A 23,079-nucleotide genomic window follows, 5' to 3' on the forward strand; every position below is an offset into this window, starting at 1 on the left:
GATTAAATTAGAATGAAATAAAAATGTGTTTAATTTTTTTTACTATCTAATTCCTTCTCACAAATACCACAAGTCTTCACACTTTGGTATTTTGATTTTGTGGCTTAATTAGTCATGTACCATGGTGTTCCGATCCATGATTTGAAATTAGAGTCTGCTTAAAAAAAATTATCGTTATAAAATAAATTGAAAAAATTAAGAAATATGAAAAAAAATTGATTTATTAGTGAACTTTAGCCACTTAAGCAGTGATTTCATTTGTTTGTAGATGTTTATGTTTGTTTTTTACTTAATTGTTTTTTTCCTTTAATTTTATTATTGTATATAATTTATTTTGTTAATAAGAAAATAATGAATGATTTAGTTTGTGAGACCAATAACTCAACTACTCAAGCACGCGGAAAAGACCAATTTGGAAGATTTTCCTTCTTTTTTTTTGTAATTTTTTTATTTCCTTATTGAATAGTAGTATAATTAACGTTAAGAGATATATCTTATAATTAATATTGAAAATACGATGTGTTATTAATCAAGTGATTAAAAGACTTGTTTAAGTTTTAAGAAACTGGTAAAACATTTATGGGTTATTTTAATTAGGTAATATATATATATATATATATATATATATATATATATATATATATATATATATATATATATATATATATATATATATTCTGACTGGCATAACATTCTTTGTTTGATGAAAGAGTTTTGGTATAAAATTCAAATATCTTATCAATTATTAAATCAAATAATTTTATTATTTAAATACCAAAATTATTCTCTAATTTTATCTTTCTCTAAATATCATTATCTCACCTACACCCTATCCTCTAAAGTTAAAGGAAAAATTAGTTTTCAAATTAAAAAAAATCTTTTTTTCTTACTTTTTATTAAACAAATAAAACCTAAAAAAACTTTTTCCTCAAACCAGCCTCACTTTCGGGAAATTATGTTATAATATGTGCATAGAGTCTTTCTCCTCCATGAAAGTTTAGGAGCTTAATTACTTGGGTTTATGAGATATTAATAAACCAAAAAACAATTAATAATCCTAATTAATTAAAAGAGGGTTTATTTAATATGTGTGGTTGTTTGGTGAGCGCAGTTATTAAGTTTTCAAATCATGAAGTTATTGATATCTCTGAAATCAGATATAGATAATAGAGCCAGCAGCAGCTTTCTTTCTTCCATTCTCTCTCTAATATCTATCTCTATCTCTCTTCTTCAGTTCTTCTTCTTCTTCTTCTTGAGCTTCAGTAGTACTAACTAAGTACCTGTTTACATTATAAGCTAGCTAGGTATAATATATGGAGATAGATGCCAGCGGTAGCGGCGGCGGAGATTTGGAGATGTTTGGAGGAGAATATGAGGGAGGAGGGGCATATTTGGTATGGGAAGATCTGACGGTGGTGCTACCCAACTCCGGCGGCGGCGGCATATCTCCGAGAAGGCTACTGAGAGGTCTCAATGGATACGCTGAGCCGAGTCGGATAATGGCCATTATGGGTCCTTCCGGCTCCGGCAAGTCCACCCTTCTTGACTCCCTAGCAGGTTCCAATCTTCTCTATCTCTCTCTCTCTCTGCAATAAATTGATATATATATATATATGACCTGTCTGTCTATCCTTAATTAATTAATTGACCAGCTTTTTTATTTCAAATAATTTATCTTCTAATACATCATACATGTCTGCCAATCATACATTTGAAAATAAATTACTGCAGGTTATTCAAATAATTCAAAATCAAACTTTATAAACTCTAAATTTATCATTCTATTCGTGTGTGAAAGAAAAAGAAATATGTAGATTCAACATTTTCAAAATTTTGAGATCGATGTCTATACTTTTTGTCAATAAATTTTATGGGTTATATTTTGCATTTTAATACAAGAATTCTCAATTTGAGTTTAAACATATTAAGTAAACTCAATTTTAGTTTTAACATTAATTTGTTAAATTATACATTTTTATTAATTATCCCAGTCCATTATATATATAAAATTGTTAGATATTAAAGTGTGTATTAATACATACATGTGAGATAATATATAGCTAGCGGTGATGGCCGCAAATTCTTAAATTCGGACCTACATACTAATCTATTAAAACCAACCTCTATTCTTTTTATATAAGACTAATTTGATGTATAAAATTATTGAAAGATTTGATTTTTTTTCTTATATATTTGTCCTTTTCAATGGACCATATTAGCTTTAAAGTTAATTAATTTCCTCATTGATGGGGTGTGGATAAAGACAGTTGAGAGTTGAGAGGATGAATATAACGTACATAAGTTAATAGCAGAACCCCACTGGCCAATCATATATTTATATATATATATATAATATTTTATTTATTTATTTTTTTTGGCTGGAAATCAATTTAATTGACTTCTGTCTAGAATGGGTTGATTATTGTATAATTATAATACTATGAGATTTTTTTTATTTTATTTTGGTGAAACATTGATGGCATAACCAATTTGTTGGCAGTAGTCTATTATGGATTTTGTTTGGCATGGACAGGGTGGTGCAATATCTCTATTATTGTTATTATTTTGTGCATCATTTCCTTAGAACTTATATAACAATTTTTAGCATGTTTGCTCTATTATGGTATAAAACTTATGGACCGGTTTTCTTTGGTGGGCCTTTCCTAGCTATTGGTATTTTATATTTTATAATAAATGTATTCATATGTCTCGATTTAATTTCCTAATATATTTTAGATTTTCTTTTACTAGAATTTTCAACAAATTAAGTCTTTATAGATTGTAAAAGGAAGTATTTAACTTTAGCTTCAATTTTTTTTATTAAATGATTATGAAAAAACATCTAAAAAAGAAACAAATGCTCCACAATACATTTATATCATATTTTGTATACTTGTAATAATATTTTCACAGGTAGACTATCAAGGAACACTGTAATGACTGGAAATATTTTTCTTAATGGGAAGAAAAGGAAACTTGATTATGGTGTTGTGGTAAGTTATTATTATTATTCTTTAGATATAACATTTTTTAATCAATCACTCAATTTAATGTCATTTGATCGATTATTTTCAGGCTTATGTAACTCAAGAGGACGTGTTATTAGGCACTCTTACCGTAAGGGAAACAATCGCTTACTCGGCAAATTTAAGGCTCCCAACATCTCTGAGAAAGGAAGAGGTGAATGATATTGTCGAGGGAACAATAATGGAAATGGGTCTCGAAGAATGCGCCGATCGAATGATCGGAAACTGGCATTCTCGGGGCATTAGTGGCGGGGAGAAGAAGAGGGTTAGCATTGCCCTTGAGATTCTCACTCGCCCTCCAATATTGTTCCTAGACGAGCCCACGAGTGGCCTTGACAGTGCCTCGGCCTTCTTTGTGATCCAATCACTTAGAAGCGTATCCCGTGATGGTAGAATCGTTGTTTCATCCATTCATCAACCTAGCAGCGAAGTGTTTGCACTATTTGATGACTTGTATTTGCTTTCTGGAGGCGAAACCGTCTACTTTGGTGAGGTGAAAATGGCCAATAAGGTAAGAGAAATTAAAATGAAAAAAGTTTAGACCTAGCTAGCTAGGGCTTATTAGTTAGATTCTCACTGAGAACAAAAGGGATGCCACCATGGTCATGTGACATGCTCAAAAGAATAAATCTTTATTGCAAAAAATAGAATGTAAATGTTCTTGCAATAATGGTTTCAACTTTCAAGCTCTTCTTTTGGTTCAAATTGTTTTTTTCACGCAGTTCTTTGAAGAAGCGGGATTTCCATGCCCGAGTAGAAGGAATCCTTCCGATCATTTCTTACGTTGCGTTAATTCAGACTTCGACGTAGTAACAGCAACACTCAAAGGATCACAAAGACATCGGGTATGTACACAAATTTTTAATTACATTTCTCAAACAAGTTCTTTTTAGTGTTAACTTTATTTGATATTTTTGCCAATCATAGGAAGCTAGACAAGATTCGGATCCCATTATGGAAGTTCAAACATCGGAGATTAAAAGGATGCTACTTGATAAGTATAAATCATCGGAATACGCATTCAAAGCGCGACAAAGAATCAAAGAACTTTCGGCTATTGTAAGCATTCATGCATGCATGCACCTCTAATATATATGAACTCTTGAAACATTTAACCGGCACTAATTAACTAAGATTTGATATAGAGAGGAGTGGAGGTCGAGGTAAAACGTGGAAGCCAAGCGGGATGGTTGAAACAACTCTCGACACTGACAAGGAGATCTTCCGTAAACATGTCAAGAGATTTCGGATATTATTGGTTACGACTAGCCATATACATAATCGTGTCTATTTGTGTTGGCACGATCTATTTTAACGTTGGCACCGGATATTCGTCGATCTTAGCCCGGGGAGCCTGTGGTGGCTTCATTTCGGGTTTCATGACATTTATGTCCATCGGAGGCTTTCCAAACTTTATAGAAGAGATGAAGGTATGTATATTATTCAAACCAAGTTGTATATCTAATTTCTAGGGTTGTTACAAGTTTCATTGTCTCAAATTAACTTGGTTTCTTCGTACGTAGGTGTTTTACAAGGAAAGACAGAACGGGTATTATGGAGTCACGGTTTTCATTGTCTCAAACTTCGTTTCTTCCTTCCCATTCCTATTTTTGATATCGATTTCCACGGGGACTATAACTTATTACTTGGTGAAATTTCGGCCTGAATTCTCTCATTACGTCTTCTTTTGTCTCAACCTCCTTTGCAACATATCCGCCATCGAGAGCTGCATGATGGTTGTAGCTTCAATAGTTCCCAACTTCTTGATGGGAATTTTAACCGGAGCTGGAATACTTGTAAGCTTCCCATTGTTAATCCTTCAAATTATTATAACAAGCTTTACCTTATAATTAAATGCATGCATGCAGGGAATAATGATGTTGACATCGGGCTTCTTCCGGTTGCTAGACGATATTCCAAAAATATTCTGGCGCTACCCGATCTCGTACATCAGTTTCCAGTCGTGGGCACTTCAAGTAAACACCGAAAACATGTCTCGTTTTTTTAAGTTAAAGTTTATTCTCTAAAGCATGCTAACACAATGTCTAATTATATATTTGTTTCAGGGTGCATACAAGAATGATTTGCTTGGACTCGAGTTCGATAACCTAATCCCAGGGACTCCAAAACTAAAAGGATCGTACGTGATAACCAAGATTTACAAGATCCCTCTAGACCATTCAAAATGGTGGGACTTGTTTGCGGTTATTCTAATCTTGATAGCTTATCGAATCATATTTTTCATCGTCCTCAAGCTCAAGGAGAGCGTCTCCCCCATTTTCAAGTCTTGGTATGCAAATAGAGCAACTAGCATACTCAACAAGAGGCCGTCTTTCAAAAAGAAACCTACTTTCGGTTCTAAGAGGTATATTCCTCCTCGCTCATTGTCTTCTCAAGAGGGACTTAGTTCTCCAATTCCTTAAATGTCTTTTTATAATGCATTTATTTGGGTATATACATGATAATTTTATTGGAATTATGATTCCAATAAAAAAATTAAATGTTTTTCTTTGTTATTTATTGGAATTAATGTTGCTTTTTGATTTGTTGTGACATTGGATATTGATATAAAATAATTTCAAGCATGTAATAGTATTTTTTTTAATACTTTATTTCATTTCCCTACCCAAAATAATTCTAATTAAAAGCAGGCCTAAAGCCCAACTAATCCTTGGACTGAGAAAGGTCCAATCAGATGCAGTCCAAATTCTAAACTCTAAATTCAATACAAATTAAAATCTCAATCAAACTTTCTAATTCTTTATTTCTTTTTATTCTTTAACAAATATATTACTAATTTATAAAATATTTAACTAATCTTCTCTAGTATTTTGTTATAAAAAAATATATGATTTGGTACATTTGCAAAATCATAAAAGAAAACTTTAGAATAATTATAGAAATATATTATTTATATTTTCTGGATTTTTGAAATAAAAAATTTACAAACTAATTATTTATTTAGTATTTATAAGAAATATATAGATTATCCAAGACTTTTTAAGTAAGAAGAAATATTAATATCTTATATATGTGAAAGAACTTATTAATGTGCCTCACTGTATTACTAATATTTTATAAAAACCATAACTTTTTGGAACTGATTTATAATTTGTATGATTTAAAAAGCTGTAAAAATGAATACTTAGATAAAGTTTCAGAAAAAAAAGTAAAAAAAAAAAAATTAATAATATCAAACACCTAAGTAAATAAATAGTAATGAACCTTACTTATAAATTAAGAAAATAATATTGTTAATACATAACAAAACTCTAGCTTGGTTTAATTTAGTGCACCTAATATATAATATAAAATTTAATGAAATTAAACATATAACCTCTTATAATTTACCCACCTACCCTAAAAAAAATAATTTTTGTAGGCAAATGTGAGGTGGTAATATAATTTTGGTACATAATTTGACAAGCCTTTTTCAAATAAATCTCAATTATGAACCCATGTTTGCATTACAATTGACATAATTCTTAGGAGTAGTTTATACTATATGTATAAACTATATAAGATATAAATTGTTAAGTAATTATAAGTTTTATAAATTATTATTGTTTGCTGATATAAATTGTGTACGTTTTTATAATTTTTATTTGGTAGTCTTATAAAAATGTAGTATAAAATACATTTTTATTCATAATTAATAGTTCTTTTGTTTAGTATTTATTTTACTTGATTTGTTTTAATATTTTAACTCATGTTTATTTTTTATTATTGATAAATAAATAAAAATAAGGAATGGGAAATATATACTGTCAGGTTAGAATGAGAAATATATAATTTGTTAATTATTCCTTATAAGTGGGGCTTGGGCTATATAAACGTTACCCCTTTAAAGTATATAACTTATACAAACTATATTACTGTTATTGGTATAAACATCATTTTCAAGCTAATACCCCTTACCAACGTTATCATTATTATTATTATTATTATATTCTTTAATATATATGAAGTTTATTATGACAATCTAAGTTTAACATGTGACATATGTTTTAATTACTATTGTCCCTTGAAATATTTACTAGATATAAATTTATTAATTCAATAAAAAATAATAATAATATACACAATATAAAGATAAGGGTAAGCAATACCAAATTCTATATCTTATTAAACAACTCAAAATATACTTAAATTATAATATAATAATCTAGCTAACCTTTTATTATACATTTTACTATTTAACATATACACAATCTAACTTGTATGTTAAGTCGAGTTTTGTTTGTTTTTTAATTTAATTAAGAATTAACACGGCTTTCACTTCATCACTATATAAATAAAAGAAGAAACTATTATAACTTGTATGTTAAGTTAAGATTTTGTTTGTTTTTTAATTTAAGAATTAATACGACTTCACTATATAAATAAAAGAATAAACGATTATAACTTTGAGAGTCAAATCACAAATCTTTATTTCTGGATCTACATCAAAATTAACCTATAACTTTTAAACCAATTGAAAGATAAAAGTTTTATTTATAATACTTTATTGTATGTTAAATAAAATTAAGTGTGTTTGTATAAAATTAATTTGAACAAATATATATCTAATAAATACAAGATAAAATAATATATAGAATTATAATTTGATGTTTTTTGTTAATATACTTAAATTAAAATTATATAAAAAAAATATTATAATATGCTAATTAGAAAAACTAAAATAAAATTATTGAAGCGTCTCAAACTTTCAATTCCAAATTGAGAATGAGTTAATTAAAAATTATTTAAGATGGCTAATTTAGCTTAATTGAAAGAAGGATGCTTTCACAACTCATGTTTTATTTTTCTAAATTTAATATAAATAAAATTTTAATTATGATAGCTTTCCAATTTCAGGAACTAAATCAAAACTTATAAATTATTCTACTAATAGATATGAATTAAATTATCTGAGAAACAATATTTTCTAAATTAATTTTAGGGGTGATTATTTTTTTCATTAAATTAATTTTAGGGTTGAGCTTTAAGCTCTTTTTCACTTAAAAAAATGAATTACTATACCTTTCAAAATAAATAAGAATTTTGTAAGATTTTTTTTTAAAAAATTAATAAACAGGATATAACATAATGATTTTAAAGTTTTTATTTCTTATAATAATTGGCATTGTTTCAACTTTATTTGAATGATCAATTTAATTAATTAAGTTTTTTTCATTTATTACATGATTAATATATAATTTCAATAGAATTTGTTTTAAAAAAAATTGAATTTATATATGATATTAATTAATGAAGTTTATTGTTTTTTATGTTTAGGATTCTTTTAAATTAATTTGGATTGACTTGAGTAAATTATTTTGTGAATGTGTTATTATTTTAGAAAATAAATCAAAATTTTAGCAATATTTTGTTAATCTAGTTAAGAATTTACCTGTTTATACATTTTAGCAATATTTGGAGTTGGTTTTCATAAATTCATAAATATTAGTTTGAATGTTTAAGAAATAAATGAATATTGAAATAAAATCTATGATAATCTTATTAAATTGATTTTGGGATAAATTTCTTATTTAAGATTTAAATATATGATATTCTCTGTTAAAAAATCAAGATTTCATATCTCAAATAAATATGAATATAAAATATATAATATAAGTAGTTTAATTAAATAAATAGGAGTTACAATGATATATAAATATATATTTTTATCTTACAAATAAAACTGGTTTCTCTTATGAATGAAGATACCATAAAAAGCCGTTTACACAAATATTATAAATTAATTTTATGCTATGCATTTTAATTTAATTATTATAAAATATAAAACATAACAATTAAATCATTTCAGAGATTAGTAACTTCATAAATTAGATATCCAAAATATGATAAAGTAAATATATATATATATATATATATATATATATATATATATATATATATATATATATATTATTATTATTTAATTTGTTAAGTTTATAAAAACAATGTCTTTATTTTATAGTATTTTGTAAAGTTAATATATATTTTTTTACTTTATCTGATTTTGGATATCTAATTTTAGGAAGTTATAATTAGTACTTCACAGATGACAAAAAATCTTATTCTTAAACTGTATTGATGAAATTTGAAGTGAATTTTTTTAGATTTGAATAATTGATCATCATAGTGTAGGTGATATAATAATATTTGTTTGTTGCGTCCACATTTCAAAATATGACCAGCTTTTATTTATTTTATTTTTTAAATATATATTGTTTTAGTTATAATAAAAAGTTTAAATTATTTATTATTTTAATCAATAATTATTATTATTACTTTTTCATTTATTATTATACTATATATGCCTGAGTTTGACTCTATTTATAATATTCGTCATTTAAGATCTAGTTTATTGTTAAAACAAATTTAGAAAAAAAAAATAGTTATCATTATATAATATATATATATATATATATATATTAAATTTATAAAATAATTAATTGTGGCAAAATCAACATTTTAGTATTAAACTCAATTAACTTTTTATAAGGATTATTAAAAAGAGAAGTTTGAGATTTGAGAAATAATAGTTAATAGTAGTTTTATTCTAAGGGTTTGTGATATAATTTTATTCCATGTAAATTTTTTTAGGACTAATTTATTTTATTTTTATAATATTTATTATTTTTAAACTTTTTTTTTTTCCTTTTTGCAACTATAGTCAGCTTTGTTTTATTATTTCTTTCTGTATATATAAATAATACATAAAATAAAAGGGAAAATTTCACCTAAAATTTATTTACATTATTATGTGTAATTTTTAATTTAATTAAGTTTAAAATATTTATAAAAATAAATTAATTTATAAGATAAATATGAACAAAATATTTGAAGGTTTATATATTTCCATTATAGGGAAGAGGGAAAGGAAAGTAGTTAAAATAAGATTTTCTTAAAAAAGAAAAAAGAAACATTATAATGGAAATAAGATATTTAGTTATTTAATAATGAAAAATAAGATATTTGAATTTAAGGGGATAGCCGAGATGAAAGGGTTCTCTTGAAGATGTTTGGGTTAAATTTAAGAAACAAATTTGCGTTTCATTTCATTTCATTTGTGATCATCTTCTTCTTCTTCTTCATAGCCGGATCATCTCTTCTGCTGTTAACGCCTGGTACGTCTTCTTCTCACTCATGTCAATGCGCTTCATAGCCGGATCATCACCATATTCTCCATTTTCATAACTGTTAAAAAGTGGAATCATCTCTCTCTGATCTTGTTTTTGCTTTCATGGGTAATTCATAAACGACCCTTTTGTTGACTATGATCGATTTTCTTATTTCGTTAGGTTAATGGGTTATCTGTAAATGAATGGAACAACCCAAGATGTCGAAGAATTGAATCCCTATTATTATTATTATTATTGATTCTGTGTTCTTCGAATTTTGCCTTTTTTTCGATCATCATATTCATTCCAATGCCTGTCAAATCCACTTTCTCGACACCTCAGACTATTATTGGATTGCCCTCTCAGGCATTCCTTTTGAGTCTATGCAAAATCTTGGCAGTTGCAGGATTAGTCCTGTCTTCAGTTTCCTTCTTCATAATCAACAACCCAACTTGCTCACAAGGCTCAACTATCGTAACTCCCTTGAGAAAGATTTTTGTTCCTCCACCCAGAGAATACAGCGTCGATCCTCCTCCTCCCACTGAACTCCACCATCTTGTCTTCGGTTTGGTTGGATCAGCCAAAGCCTGGCCTAGAAGAAGGCATTATATAGAATCATGGTGGATTGAGAATCTCACCAGAGGATATATGTTTCTAGACAATCCTCCCACGAAAGAACTTTTACCATGGCCTTCCACTTCCCCTCCGTTTAGAGTATCAGAAGACAATTCTGAAACCATACTACAATACACGAAACAGAACAACACCATGGTTCGGATTGCCCGTAGCTTGTTGGAGGTGTTTAGACAAGGGGATGAAGGTGTGAGATGGTTCGTTATGGGTGACGACGATTCCATCTTTTTTCTGGAGAATTGGATAGATGTCTTGAGGAATTACGATCACAATAAGTATGTTTACATTGGTGGCCATTCCGAGAGTGTGTTGCCCAATTTCATTCACTCATTTGAGATGGGTTTCGGTGGGGCTGGTGTGGCTTTCAGTTATCCTCTGGCTGCAGCTATTGTGCCAAGGTTAGATGAGTGTATTAAGAGATACCCACAGCTCTATGCTGCTGATCAAATGTGGCAATCATGTTGTGCTGATATTGGAGTTTATTTATCTGCTCAAAAGGGTATTCATCAGGTAATTATAATTGATTGATTGATTGATTTCTCATACTTTTTCGAAAAAAACAACAACAACAATATGATTATGAATGCATGCAGATTGATCTACACGGAGATATATCAGGGTTGTTATCAGCGCATCCACCAGCTCCCCTTCTTTCCCTCCACCACCCGGAGACGGTGGATCCATACTTCCCCACTATGAACCGAAGGGAATCAGTGAATCACCTAATGAAGGCATCAAGAGTAGACCAGTCGCGACTACTTCAACAAACCGTGTGTTACAACAGGCAAAACGGGTGGTCATTTTCAGTTTCTTGGGGCTACTCGGTTCACATCTACGAATCCATATACCCTAAGAGCATCCTACAGAAGCCACTGGAGACTTTCAAACCATGGGTGATAAAGAACATTGTACCACCTTTCTTCATATTCAACACTCGATGGCCGGTTCGTGATCCTTGTTTGGCTCCACATGTGTTCTACTTTGAGTCCATATCGGAAGGGGCAGATGATTTGATCGTCACCACTTACTCGAGACACAGACCGAGAGGCTTGCCGGCTTGTTTAGGGAGTGGGAACCATTCTGCAGAATATGTCTCTAATATAAGAGTATTCTCTTCTTCATCAAAGCTCAAAGGGGTAAGTTAAGTTCATTATATTCTTATTGTTTTATTAAACATTTTTAATGTTTTATAAATTTTATTACAGGAAAATAGAAGAGAATGTTGTGATATTTTAAGGTTGGATGAATCAAACTTAGTGGATATCAAATACAGACAATGCTTGAAGGATGAAGTCATTGGTTGAGATTATTATAGTTTAATTAATAGATTTTGTTTTTTTAAGTTAGAAATATCTTAAATTTTCGATATTATTTTTCCTTAGTCTATAGTTGGAAGCGAATATCGCATAGACTTTGTTGGCGAATATCGCATAGACTTTGTTGACGCAAACATATCGCAGACTTTGTTGATACAAACAAATAAAAATACATGTGCCATTACAAGTCTATACCAAATATTTGTCATTTATTTTCCATTATTTTGTTGAAAGAACCAAACAAAGAGTAAATTTATTAGGGTAATGAACCCTAATTTCAGTTTAAAATGAACCTATCAGGATGGGTTCGGGAAGAAGAAGAGTGTCTTGTTTCATGGTAGCCCGGAACCCACATAAACGGTCTATTTAGCAGAGCCAGTATGGCTAAAAAAAAAGTAGAAATTTGAGGCAATGGTCGTTTCTTAATTAAAAAGTAAAAAGTACAATATTAGGTAAATTTATTAAGACTCAAATTCAACCGTTAATACTTATTAATACAAACTTCTAACTTTCGAAAACAAAAACTATGAGGCGAGAAAATCGAGAGTAGCAAACCGTAAGAACCCTATTCGATTCAATCCTTCATCATTCCAGCTTTTCTATTTCATGCGCCTTTTGGATTCCTACCCATCGAGCATAATCAACCCACCTGTTGTCAAAAATCGATGTTTCAATCCAGTGGCCAACCAATCAACAACATATATAATAGAAAGTTCGAAAAAGTGATCTCACAGTAATGAACCCAAGAAAGTGTTGCCAGTTCTGAAAGCAAAGCACATCGCGCTTAACATAAGCTTGTGTTTATGAAATATTGGCTCCAAAAACCTCTGCTCTATAACCCCGGCCACAACTTGATACCTAAGATTTGCAGACACAGACATATAGACACCATAGGCAACACTAGTAGCCAAAACAGGCACATTCTCAATTTCATCTTCTGATGAATTGTTGTTAGCCGCCTTCTTTGCATTTATGAAGGCATTTGTTACAGTTGTCCCAATCTGCACATCAAAAATTGAAATCAGTACACCATTTCCATAAACATCTTGCAAATAAATGAACAAAAAGAGCATGATGCCATTTACCAGAGATGAAGTAGTACCAACTGCAAAAAGTTTTGCACCATTTCGCTGAACAACAAATCCAATAATAAGATGGTTGCCACAAACAAATTTGATTCATAACACAAGAATCGAGCAACCAAGCAATTGTTTGAATCTTACCATAATCGCACCAATCCTTTGTAGAGTGGAGTACGAATTACCACCTAGAGCAATCTGTACATATGCAGACTCAGTTTTCACAATCAAAATGGGGGATTTTAACTTTTAAGAGAAACCATAACTAACTGACCTGGAAGGCATTATCAGGACAGTGATGGAAGAAACTAGCTATGGAACCAGCACCAATACTGAGAGAGGGTTTGAGTGATACAGTTGGAGCAGGAAGATAAACAAGCATGAAATCAGCAATTATGGCCATCACCTTTTATCATGTTATTATGACAGAAAGAACAAATGTAAATGACAGGAATACCACAAAAACAAGTTCCAGATCCTTAAATGCGAGTTTTTTATTAGTAACAGGAGACATACCACATCACAAAGAACAATTTCAATCTCCTTAAAGAAGTTTTCTCTTCGCTTTTCATATTCTGCAGCTGTCTGAAACAGCAACATAAGAGAATCAACAATTCGTTCAATTGAGACATAGATTAGGGGTTTTCTCTTCAAATTCACCATGATAAAAGGAAGAAGGGAACCTTAGTGATTATCCCGACGCCGCATTCCATACCCAGTTTGGCAAAGAAGAGATCATCAGCGAGTAACCTCTCCCTAAACCCTCCGAACTGCATCAGCCACCGAAACAAAGGAGATTTCTCGAGCTCAGTGTACTTATGTACAATGGACGGCGGAATTCTCCCGGACTGGATCCCTGCAGCCAGGTCCTTCGGAATGCTGTCAAGAGACCGGCCAATCTCGGCTATCGCCAGGATCGCCTCCTCCTTGTTTCCTCTAAATCCCTCTCCATCTTCTTCTTCTTCTCCTCCTTTTCCATCATCATCATTTCCTCCGCCACTTCCGCCATTTTTCCCCCAGTTATCTCCGCCTATTCCGTTACCACCGGAGAAGGCCAAAACTAATCGATGGGTAGTCTGTTCTGGCCTTCGGGACACACATGCAGAAGGAGGTCCTGCGTTTGGAAGAGAAACGTTGAATGAAGGAGGCGAATAGAGTAGCGATTGACGGCGGAAATCGAGCCTGGAAAGGCCGGAAGACAGATTATTAGATGGTGCGAAGCCGGCGGAAATCGACATTATCGAGGTTTTGGCAATGCAGACAGGAAGACAGGCGGGCTTACTGATGAAAGCACAAGAAATTTCTCTTTCTCTCTCTTCTCTCTCACTAAAGATTGTCCCTTTTTCTTTCTTGTTTGTAACTTGTGACTGCGTGTATGCATATTCTCGCAGCATATGTTATATAAGTGAAAGAATATTAATGGGCCTTTATCAAAACTACCTCATTTTAAAAGGAGATTTTTAATGTAATTTCTCATCATTTAAATCTTCAATATTTTTAATAAATAGTCATGTAATTATAGAAGATTTTTTTTATTATTAATTAAAAATATTATTTATTCTAGTTTATTTTGAGTTTTTTTTTAATAATATGATAAGAAAATTAAAAGTGTGTATAAAGTAATTATAAGAGATTGTAGTTGATTTATTATTTAATACATATTATTCAAACCCAGATTTTAATTTATTTATTTCAAATTTTTTTAATAAATAATAAAAGAAGAAATTATGTCTACTTGGTTTGGATTTTTTTTGCTATTATTTTCACTTTTCTAAATACTTTTAAATATATTAAAGTCTCAATCTTAACAATTTTCATATAATTTTTAATTAAATTTATAAAAAAATTCAACTTAAATTAAAACCTAATATTGATGTAAAACATTATTTATTCAAAATTATTTAAAAAAATTAATACGTGTTAAAATAGTGGTTATATTTTGATTTTGTATTTTAAATATGTTTTATTAAATTTATTTTTTAATTTTAACATTCTTAATAAAATTAACTGCACTACTAATAATATAAAAATCGTGCTAAAAAAGTTAGGATAAAAATTAAGTATCATTATAAATTTGAATTTGAAATATTTAATTTTAAGTAAAATTATTTGTAATTGAATTATGAGTGCTTAGTCTATCACTTATATATTAGATTTCTTAAATTTAAATTAAATGTTTAAATACATTTATACACTTCATTATCTCAATTACTGAACAATTGGACTGAATTTAGTAGTGTTATCATCCACGTGTTCAAACTTTATTTATTCCATGGACCATGTAAATATTATATTTCTTTGTAACGCTAACTTTCAAATCTAATGGTTGTGATTGTAGGAATATATTCTCTTTTATATACTTTCTGATTAAAAAGTAGATAAAATAATATATATATATATATATATATTTAAAATATTAATAAATTGTTGAATATTTTATATTAAAATTTATTTTATAAAATGCTTAGAAAAAAATCAAAGGTTACGTTAGATTTCTATCTCAATCTCTTAAGTTTGAAGTGAGTAATTGTGTCCAAACAAATGAATGACTATTTTACTAACTTTTATAAATATTTAAAATTTATTTTAAAAAAAAATGCTATTATTCTATTTTAATTTATAAATATTTATAATAATCATTATGATACCCTAGGTAGTTAGAGTATTTTCATATAAGATCATTTGTTTAATTTTAATAAAATATTAAACCTGCAGTTATTCTTATTTAATTTTATTTCTAAATTTTGTATTTCTCTTTTTATCTATACATTTTTTTCATATTTAAAAAAATAAAAAAAATAGGAAAACAATTTATCATTATGATGTAGTTTATTTGAAAATAATTTTCTGTTAAATTATTTTATAACAAAAAATAAATGCATTTTCTCTTCTCGAGAATGACCCAAACCACAAAACCTAATTAGTAAAACTATAAGAAGATGTTTTAACATTTTGTTTTGAAATTTTCTACCACTAAATCAAAACAAGTTGAAAGTCATAATATTTTTTGTTTAACTAAAATAATTTTGTGTAATTATTATATTATGGTTTCATGAGATATTTATCTAATAAAAAAATAAATAGTTGGTGCTTGGGAATTCAAAGATTTAAAACTATTCTATTGGGCAAGATTTAAAGTCACAAAACTTAAAAAAAAAAAAAAAACATTTCTAAAGCGATGGGCCCATAGAATGACATTTGTTTTGAGTTTTTTAGTCATAATTTTTTTAAATGAGTTTTTGTTAAATGCATTTTTATTGATGTTTGGGCACTTAGCTAAAACATTACACTAAAGGCCCATTAATGTACAATTAAGTTAAGTTCACAAATAGAACATACCCTAAACATTAAAAAAATAAGGAAAAAATAGTTATAATTAACAAGATTTAAAATCCCAAGACAAATATGAAATTAATAAAACTTATATGAACTTTTATACAAATCAACACTGAAGTTGAATTTGTGAACTTTGGAACTAAAACATAACTTCCTTAATAGAGTAACAAAGGAAACTTTACCAAATATGTTATAGGTAAAATTTTAAAATGATTTTGAAGATTAAACAAGTCTAACTGTCAACGCCGAAGTTATGATAATATTAATAATTAATTTACTTTAGGTGGTTACAAATTCAAATCTTAGGAATTTTTATTTATATTAAGTGGGCCTTTGAAATGAGTTGGTGGTCCTATGCAGATAGATATACATATATTGCATCAGCATTGAGCGGACTCTGAATCGACCAAGGCTGATAAATAAGTTATTTGAACATGTAAAATGTTTAATGGATAAAACATCACACACGTTATGTTTTCTTCTAGTTATTAAATTAAATCATTCTAATTATGTATCCAAATACCAAAATATAAAATAATAAAATTAAATGAAAATCATCCATTTCATTTGATATATTTTTCAGATAAAGTTATTTCCAGAATACTGCAAGACATGGCGTCAAGGATTGTTTTACTAATGGTGTTTGTCTTTGATGCAATTAAGCTCTGTTTTGCAGTTTACTTAATTAGATCACACTACTGTTATTAATTAGTTGTTTGTTAATTAAGTACTAAACTAGGTTTAATCCCAAATTATATTATAATATTGGTCCACTATTTATTTATATATTATAACTTTTTAGTCCCCTACTTATCTAAAAGTCACATTTATATCTATATTATTCTGTCTTAATCTTATTTTTTATTATAAAAAAAAAGTTGTTGTATATACCTTTCTATAATGGTTATTATAATTATATTTTGATTTGTTATGTATATATATATCCATTAGAAGTGTTGCTTTATAAATGTTCTAAGCATTCCTTACAAAAAAAAAAAAAAAATAATGTTCTAAGTAATAAAAAGACCAAGAAGGCCCTCGTGAAAGGAGCTTATTTTCCTATTCATTGAAATAATTGAATAAACGAATTCCAAATTTTATTTTATTTTTACTTGAGAAATAAATAAAGAAAGTACCATTTTTTTAGGATAAAGAAATTCCCACACACATAAATGCATTTAAGGGAACAACAATAATAATAATATGGTGGTGGTACATTACACTATGCAACATTTAGTAATGTTACTGTATCACAAATTGATCAGGGATCGCAAAAAAGATTTTGTCGTTAATCTTTTAACCATTTTACCAAATCATAAGAACTGTTATTTTATAAAATAAAATAAAACTAGTTATAATAACTCTGATCAGTTGTGCAATGGTGAGGAAAATTCAAGGGAAATTTGGTCTTGTTAATCTTCTTCTTCTGGCTCACTTTAGGCGGCGGGGGCGATAAAGAAGAGTTGGCTATATCGCGAAAAGGCAATCTTGATGGACCCGCCGCCGCCACCGCCGCGATTAAACCAACATTATTATTCCTCCGCCCGCTATTCGTATAATTATAAGTTGACGCTAGCTTCTCCTTCGCTATTTGTGCCCCTAACGTTAAGGTGGTGGCGGTGACGGTGGCGGCGGCGGCGGTGGCGGTGGCGATGGGGGCCTTTTCTTCCTTATGAAAATCTGCTCTCAGTGATGAGACCTCTCTTTCATACTCTTTCGCTTTTGTCTCATACCTCATAGCCTTTTGCCTCCATTCTTCAACCTTAAACAACAAAAGATGAGATTTTTATAAGAATCAATTCAGACCCAAATCCAAATGGTTGCTAATTAATTACCAATGAATGTAAGGAGCGGATTTCGAATTCAGAATTGTGGGCACGATCTTCCCAGAATTCACGAGATGTTTGAAGCTCTTCCATTTCCTGCCTAACCTGCCGGACCATCTCCTGCATCTGCGACCACTGCTCTGTCTCCGATCGCACTTGCTCCACGATCTTCCTCAAGATAGACTTACACCTCCCCGAGCATTTATTGTTCTCTTCTGAACAAGGAATAATATCATTCACGTCGATTCTATCTACCATTCCTCCTCCTCCTCTTGATAACCCTTCCATTTTCCTTCTTAAACTCTCCACCTGTTTGTTTGTTTGTTCAATTAACAGACAAATTCAATTTCTCTATATATATGGTTATATATCCAACGACAGTACTACTTCTTACATCAACAAACTTGGAGTCGGGTTTCTTGTTAATTGAGATGATATCTTCGTTGTCCGGTAAGGCGGTAACTAGATTCTCAAGCCTCCGCTGAAGAAGAGCTGATTTCTTGTCGAAATTACTGCATTTGTGGACTTCCACGTCCTTGGCTTCATTAGAGGTGTTCTTAAGCTCCGCAAGCTTTTCTTCAAGATCTTCAATTTCTTCTTCTAACACATTGTTCACGCTCTTTCCTTCGTAGATTTTCTTTCTTCCCTGATAAAATAATAATAATTATAAATCAAAAAAGAGTACGTACGTGATTATTGGAATTAGATAGACTAGACTAGACTAACCAAAACCAGAGCTTCAACGGACGATCTTAACGTCTTTTCCATCTGGGTTCGATTCCTTTCAAGCTTCTTCAACGCAAATTCTCTCTCCATCCTGAGAAAATTACACTCCGCTCTAAGAATATCAGCCTGAAACCTCCATTTCTCCTCCGTTAACCCACCTCCATTCTCTCTCTCATCATCCCCAGCGACTGGAACGGAATTATCGACGAATTTCCGCTCTCTATCAAACAAAGTTTCTAGCTTTTCCGTGTAATCTCTGTCGCTGCCGAGAATGACGACGGGTCTCTCACCACTGGATGATGCGGCGGTTCTTGTTCTTCTCCGGTACTGATGATGACGCCGGGGCAAGTTGAGTATCTTCGGACTGGGTGGAGGTGGCGGGGCTGGATGCCATTTAGCCTTTCTTGTAGCAGTTACAGACATCCTCTCTTCTCTCTCTATTTCTCTTTCTTTCTTAGTTCTTACACAAGAAAGATGAAACTGTTATAAAGGTGAAGAATTAGATGAACTGATCACATTCATTTGTGGTAAATTTTGAATTTAACGGTCTAATAGAGACAGGAGGAGAGAGAGAGATGGGCATTGCCCATATACTGTAAAAACCATGTTATACCCGATTCGAAAATGCAGAGAAAGATTTGTACTGGAGACGAGAGAGATTTCAAATTTAAAAATAATATCTTGTAATATAATATTGATATGGTATAACATTTAATTCAAATATTATTATTATTAGATATATTACAATGTAATAGTGTTTGATGAATATATAGTATTTATTTTTTATATATATATTTAGAGAGAGGAGAGAGAGAGAGAGAGGGAGTTGTTGTGAGGAGTATGACACCTCGTTTTCTGGAAGAACAGAAATATTTAAAATGAAAGCAATTTTGTCTACTGTTTTAAATTTCTGTGCTAATATTAGTCTTCGGGTCGGGTCTGTACTACTAACCCATTACCCACGGCCCCACTGTCGTTTTGTTATTAAATTTTCTAATGTTTTCAAATTTTAATTTTTTATTACTTTATATATTTTTACTTTCTTTTATATATATATATATATTATGCTAGTTTTTCTTCCTTTAGTAATTTGACAGTAATTAAATTAATTTATTAATTTGTATCTAGTTCGCATAAAAATTAAATATCTATAACCATTAAAATTACTTCATACATCATACATGCAAAGGAGTCAATTATTTTCTTTTTTGTCATCTATAAATTCAAGGTTGAAAACAAATTTCAAATTTACTTTCAACGTTAACAAATATTCACAAGTTCTTAATGAAGGGTCAACGGTCATATTAGCCATAAATTAGACTATCAAAATATTTATAATCAATGAGTTGGTATTCCATTTATATATAACTAATTATGATACCTCTAGGTATCAAATTCAAATGCTTATGATTTTTTTAGGGAAAATAATTTAAATATGCTGCAAGATTTTTTTGGGTAATTAATATTTTCAATTCAACGATTTTATTAGCTAATTGAGGTATTATGTTTGTGATTTTTTTTTTATATATTGATGGAGTAGATTCTGAATAATTTATGACAGTTCAGGATTTCATGTCATAACTTGAACCATTTAATTGTTTTTTAATAGATTTTCCGGATCTTTGTAATTTATTGGATTAACAAAAAAAAAATATTGTAAATTTTAATAAAAATGTATTTCTAATTAACTTAACAGGATAATTTAATTTAAAAAAATTAAGTAAGATTTTTTTATTAATAGTATATATATAAGACGAATTAGGGAGAATGTGAATCAATGGAATTCAAAATTTTAAACGATGAGATTAACAATACTATTTATAAATTATAAGTAATTGATCACATCAAACATTTCTTGATTAATATATGTATATATATTAATTGCATGTTGAAACTGTTCTTAATAATTGATTTCTATGAAATATTTATATATAGCCTATGTGTATGAATATTATTAAAATTGTTAATTTTGTAAAACAGTGATCTAACTTTCATTTAAATATGTTTACTATGAATTAAATTATAGACATTTTGTCTACTCTTATTATTACTTGACATATCCTAATAAATTGATGTATATATATCAAAATTTAAACTGAATTAATAAAAGTTTTGGGTAAAATCCGATCGAGACAAAATAAAGAATAATTCTAATAATAATATTGTTAGTGTTAGCTGATTGCTGAAGTTGTTTATTTAAAATTAAAATTTTTATTAACCACCCTGCAGAAAGTCATGTGGATTATATGCAGATGGTTTGAAGGAGCTAGCTAGCTAGTTAGAGTTAAACATGAATATGGAAACGACATTGATCGATACATTTATGATATAAATCTGCCTCTTTTAATGCAACATATATATAAATATATATTTATAATTACAGATTAATTAATTAATTAATTAATTAATATAGGTATGGTATATGGTGGTGAGGAATTAACTAACTACGTGCCGTGGAAGGAGTGTGACGGCAAGGGATTCGTTTATGTTTTAATTTTCTATCAATCATAAATGTGCATGCTGCTTTCATTTTTACTTTTTTTTTTTTTTAATGTATATACCCATTTTAATATATATATATATATATATATGTTTTAAATTAAATATTTAAATATTATAAATAAAAAGAAAGTGTTTTAAAAATAATTTATAGAGATTTAGACAAGCATATATGTATATATTATTGAGGTAATTAAAGAAAGTTGATTCAAATAATAATTAATAAAATAATGTTGTTTGGGATTGTGGTGTCTCCTTTTTTTATTAATATTTATTATTTTGCTGGCTCATTTCATTTCAGTTCAGTTCAATCAAGTCTGGTCTGAAGGTTTCCATTAATATTAAATAAATAATTAATTGCGAAAGAAGCATGCAGACAAGCATCAGGACATGCATTCGCTATTAATTGCTTCTCCTCTTTTACTTCACCATAACAAATATATTATATAATAATATATATATCCTCCATTTAATTTAAGAGGCTTGTTTGTTCTATTTTATTTATATATATATTAGTTAATTCCTTAATTTGATTTCTGTGTCTCCAAATTGTATGATTTGGTAATTGTAACTTTTTTTTATTTTGACCACTAATCTTTTGGACTTGAGAATGTATAGTTTTTTATTTAACTTTTCTTTTTATTTTTATTTATAAGAAAATGAAACTAACATTATTGCATACAAATTTATAATTATGACCAACAATAAAAAGGTGAACTATGTGTCATGACATATATAAATGAGCTCATATTATATAGTGCACTTAATTAGTTGACTTAGAAATAAATAATTTGTTCAATAATTTAATTTAGTATAATTATAAATATATATTCCACAAGAATTGAACAACAAGCCAATAGATTTATTGATAAGTCAAATGTCTACATGTGCCACGCATGGGACTTAGTAACACAATGAAAGGATGTTTATGTCTTTTACCTATGTTACATATATTTTTTTTTTTGAGAAAAATGGATTCTAATTTCCAAGTATTTGTCTCTACTTCTATGAGTGAGTTATATCTATATTTCCTTTTCCAAATTTCATTTTTATATTTTGCTTGAAAAAGAATCTTATTACATAATTATATGAAAATAATTAAAATTATTTGATGTCGTTCTAAACAAAATATATGCAGTTTATTTTATTGAAACAGTAACATATATAGGAGCTTGTTTGATCTTATTTTCTTTAATTATGCATTTTTTTAAAAATAAAATTGTTTGTTAAAATTGCAGGTTATTTGAAATTATTATATGATTAAATATTATATAAATAGTATTTTTATTTAAAATTTAAATTTAATAAAAATATTTTAATATTTTAATTAATAAATTATATAATTTGATGATTATAATGACATGAATTTGATCTTAATTTTTTAAAGAATTTTTTTCTAGAAAACTCGTTTATTATTATTTAAAAAAAAAAATAACTTTTTACTTTTAAGGACGAAAATACCCTTAATATTTTCTCTCTCTATCATGATAAATTAATTTTAAATAAAGGATAATTTTAGGGTTTTGATA

General features: G+C 28.8%; 4 protein-coding genes across 5 annotated transcripts; 2 read left to right on the forward strand and 2 right to left on the reverse strand.

The window, feature by feature from the left end:
• Positions 1-1,184: 1,184 nt before the first annotated feature.
• LOC124925453 (ABC transporter G family member 15-like) lies at positions 1,185-5,621 on the forward strand. The gene is made up of 9 exons (XM_047465454.1): positions 1,185-1,557; positions 2,914-2,993; positions 3,076-3,537; positions 3,749-3,871; positions 3,954-4,085; positions 4,172-4,456; positions 4,550-4,822; positions 4,895-5,002; positions 5,093-5,621. Exons 1-9 carry the CDS (start codon positions 1,314-1,316, stop codon positions 5,447-5,449), a joined length of 2,064 nt encoding a protein of 687 aa, XP_047321410.1. The 5' UTR covers positions 1,185-1,313; the 3' UTR covers positions 5,450-5,621.
• A 4,397-nt stretch (positions 5,622-10,018) lies between these two features.
• Positions 10,019-12,285, forward strand: LOC124925455. Of its 2 annotated transcripts, XM_047465456.1 has the most exons (4): positions 10,019-10,141; positions 10,316-11,278; positions 11,362-11,904; positions 11,974-12,285. In XM_047465456.1, exons 2-4 carry the CDS (start codon positions 10,445-10,447, stop codon positions 12,070-12,072), a joined length of 1,476 nt encoding a protein of 491 aa, XP_047321412.1. In that variant the 5' UTR covers positions 10,019-10,141; positions 10,316-10,444; the 3' UTR covers positions 12,073-12,285. The 2 variants fall into 2 exon arrangements, with proteins under 2 accessions (XP_047321412.1, XP_047321411.1); XM_047465455.1 differs by having other exon boundaries at positions 10,097-11,278.
• A 225-nt stretch (positions 12,286-12,510) lies between these two features.
• LOC124926455 (protein RETICULATA-RELATED 4, chloroplastic-like) lies at positions 12,511-14,525 on the reverse strand. The gene is made up of 7 exons (XM_047466684.1): positions 13,847-14,525; positions 13,680-13,748; positions 13,438-13,569; positions 13,308-13,361; positions 13,170-13,214; positions 12,817-13,085; positions 12,511-12,733 (listed from the first exon to the last, which is right to left on the reverse strand). The coding sequence occupies exons 1-7, from the start codon at positions 14,399-14,401 to the stop codon at positions 12,670-12,672; spliced, it is 1,188 nt and encodes a 395-aa protein (XP_047322640.1). The 5' UTR covers positions 14,402-14,525; the 3' UTR covers positions 12,511-12,669.
• Positions 14,526-17,584: 3,059 nt separating this feature from the next.
• Positions 17,585-19,594, reverse strand: LOC124927405. The gene is made up of 4 exons (XM_047467811.1): positions 19,052-19,594; positions 18,720-18,971; positions 18,335-18,634; positions 17,585-18,261 (listed from the first exon to the last, which is right to left on the reverse strand). Exons 1-4 carry the CDS (start codon positions 19,472-19,474, stop codon positions 17,848-17,850), a joined length of 1,389 nt encoding a protein of 462 aa, XP_047323767.1. The 5' UTR covers positions 19,475-19,594; the 3' UTR covers positions 17,585-17,847.
• Positions 19,595-23,079: the final 3,485 nt, after the last annotated feature.

Source organism: Impatiens glandulifera, chromosome 2 (assembly GCF_907164915.1).
Source record: "Impatiens glandulifera chromosome 2, dImpGla2.1, whole genome shotgun sequence".
Taxonomy (NCBI): domain Eukaryota; kingdom Viridiplantae; phylum Streptophyta; class Magnoliopsida; order Ericales; family Balsaminaceae; genus Impatiens; species Impatiens glandulifera.

Coding starts and splice junctions, on each gene's coding strand:
- LOC124927405 (XM_047467811.1), bottom strand. CDS start 19,474: ATGTCTGTAACTGCTACAAGAAAGGCTAAATGGCATCCAGCCCCGCCA. Junction 18,972..19,051: donor CCGTTGAAGCTCTGGTTTTG/GTTAGTCTAGTC, acceptor TTATTTTATCAG/GGAAGAAAGAAAATCTACGA. Junction 18,635..18,719: donor CCGACTCCAAGTTTGTTGAT/GTAAGAAGTAGT, acceptor ACAAACAAACAG/GTGGAGAGTTTAAGAAGGAA.
- LOC124926455 (XM_047466684.1), bottom strand. CDS start 14,401: ATGTCGATTTCCGCCGGCTTCGCACCATCTAATAATCTGTCTTCCGGC. Junction 13,570..13,679: donor AAATTGTTCTTTGTGATGTG/GTATGTCTCCTG, acceptor ACATGATAAAAG/GTGATGGCCATAATTGCTGA. Junction 13,215..13,307: donor AAAGGATTGGTGCGATTATG/GTAAGATTCAAA, acceptor TTTGTTGTTCAG/CGAAATGGTGCAAAACTTTT.
- LOC124925455 (XM_047465456.1), top strand. CDS start 10,445: ATGCCTGTCAAATCCACTTTCTCGACACCTCAGACTATTATTGGATTG. Junction 11,279..11,361: donor CTCAAAAGGGTATTCATCAG/GTAATTATAATT, acceptor GAATGCATGCAG/ATTGATCTACACGGAGATAT. Junction 11,905..11,973: donor CTTCATCAAAGCTCAAAGGG/GTAAGTTAAGTT, acceptor ATTTTATTACAG/GAAAATAGAAGAGAATGTTG.
- LOC124925453 (XM_047465454.1), top strand. CDS start 1,314: ATGGAGATAGATGCCAGCGGTAGCGGCGGCGGAGATTTGGAGATGTTT. Junction 2,994..3,075: donor AACTTGATTATGGTGTTGTG/GTAAGTTATTAT, acceptor GATTATTTTCAG/GCTTATGTAACTCAAGAGGA. Junction 4,086..4,171: donor TCAAAGAACTTTCGGCTATT/GTAAGCATTCAT, acceptor GATTTGATATAG/AGAGGAGTGGAGGTCGAGGT.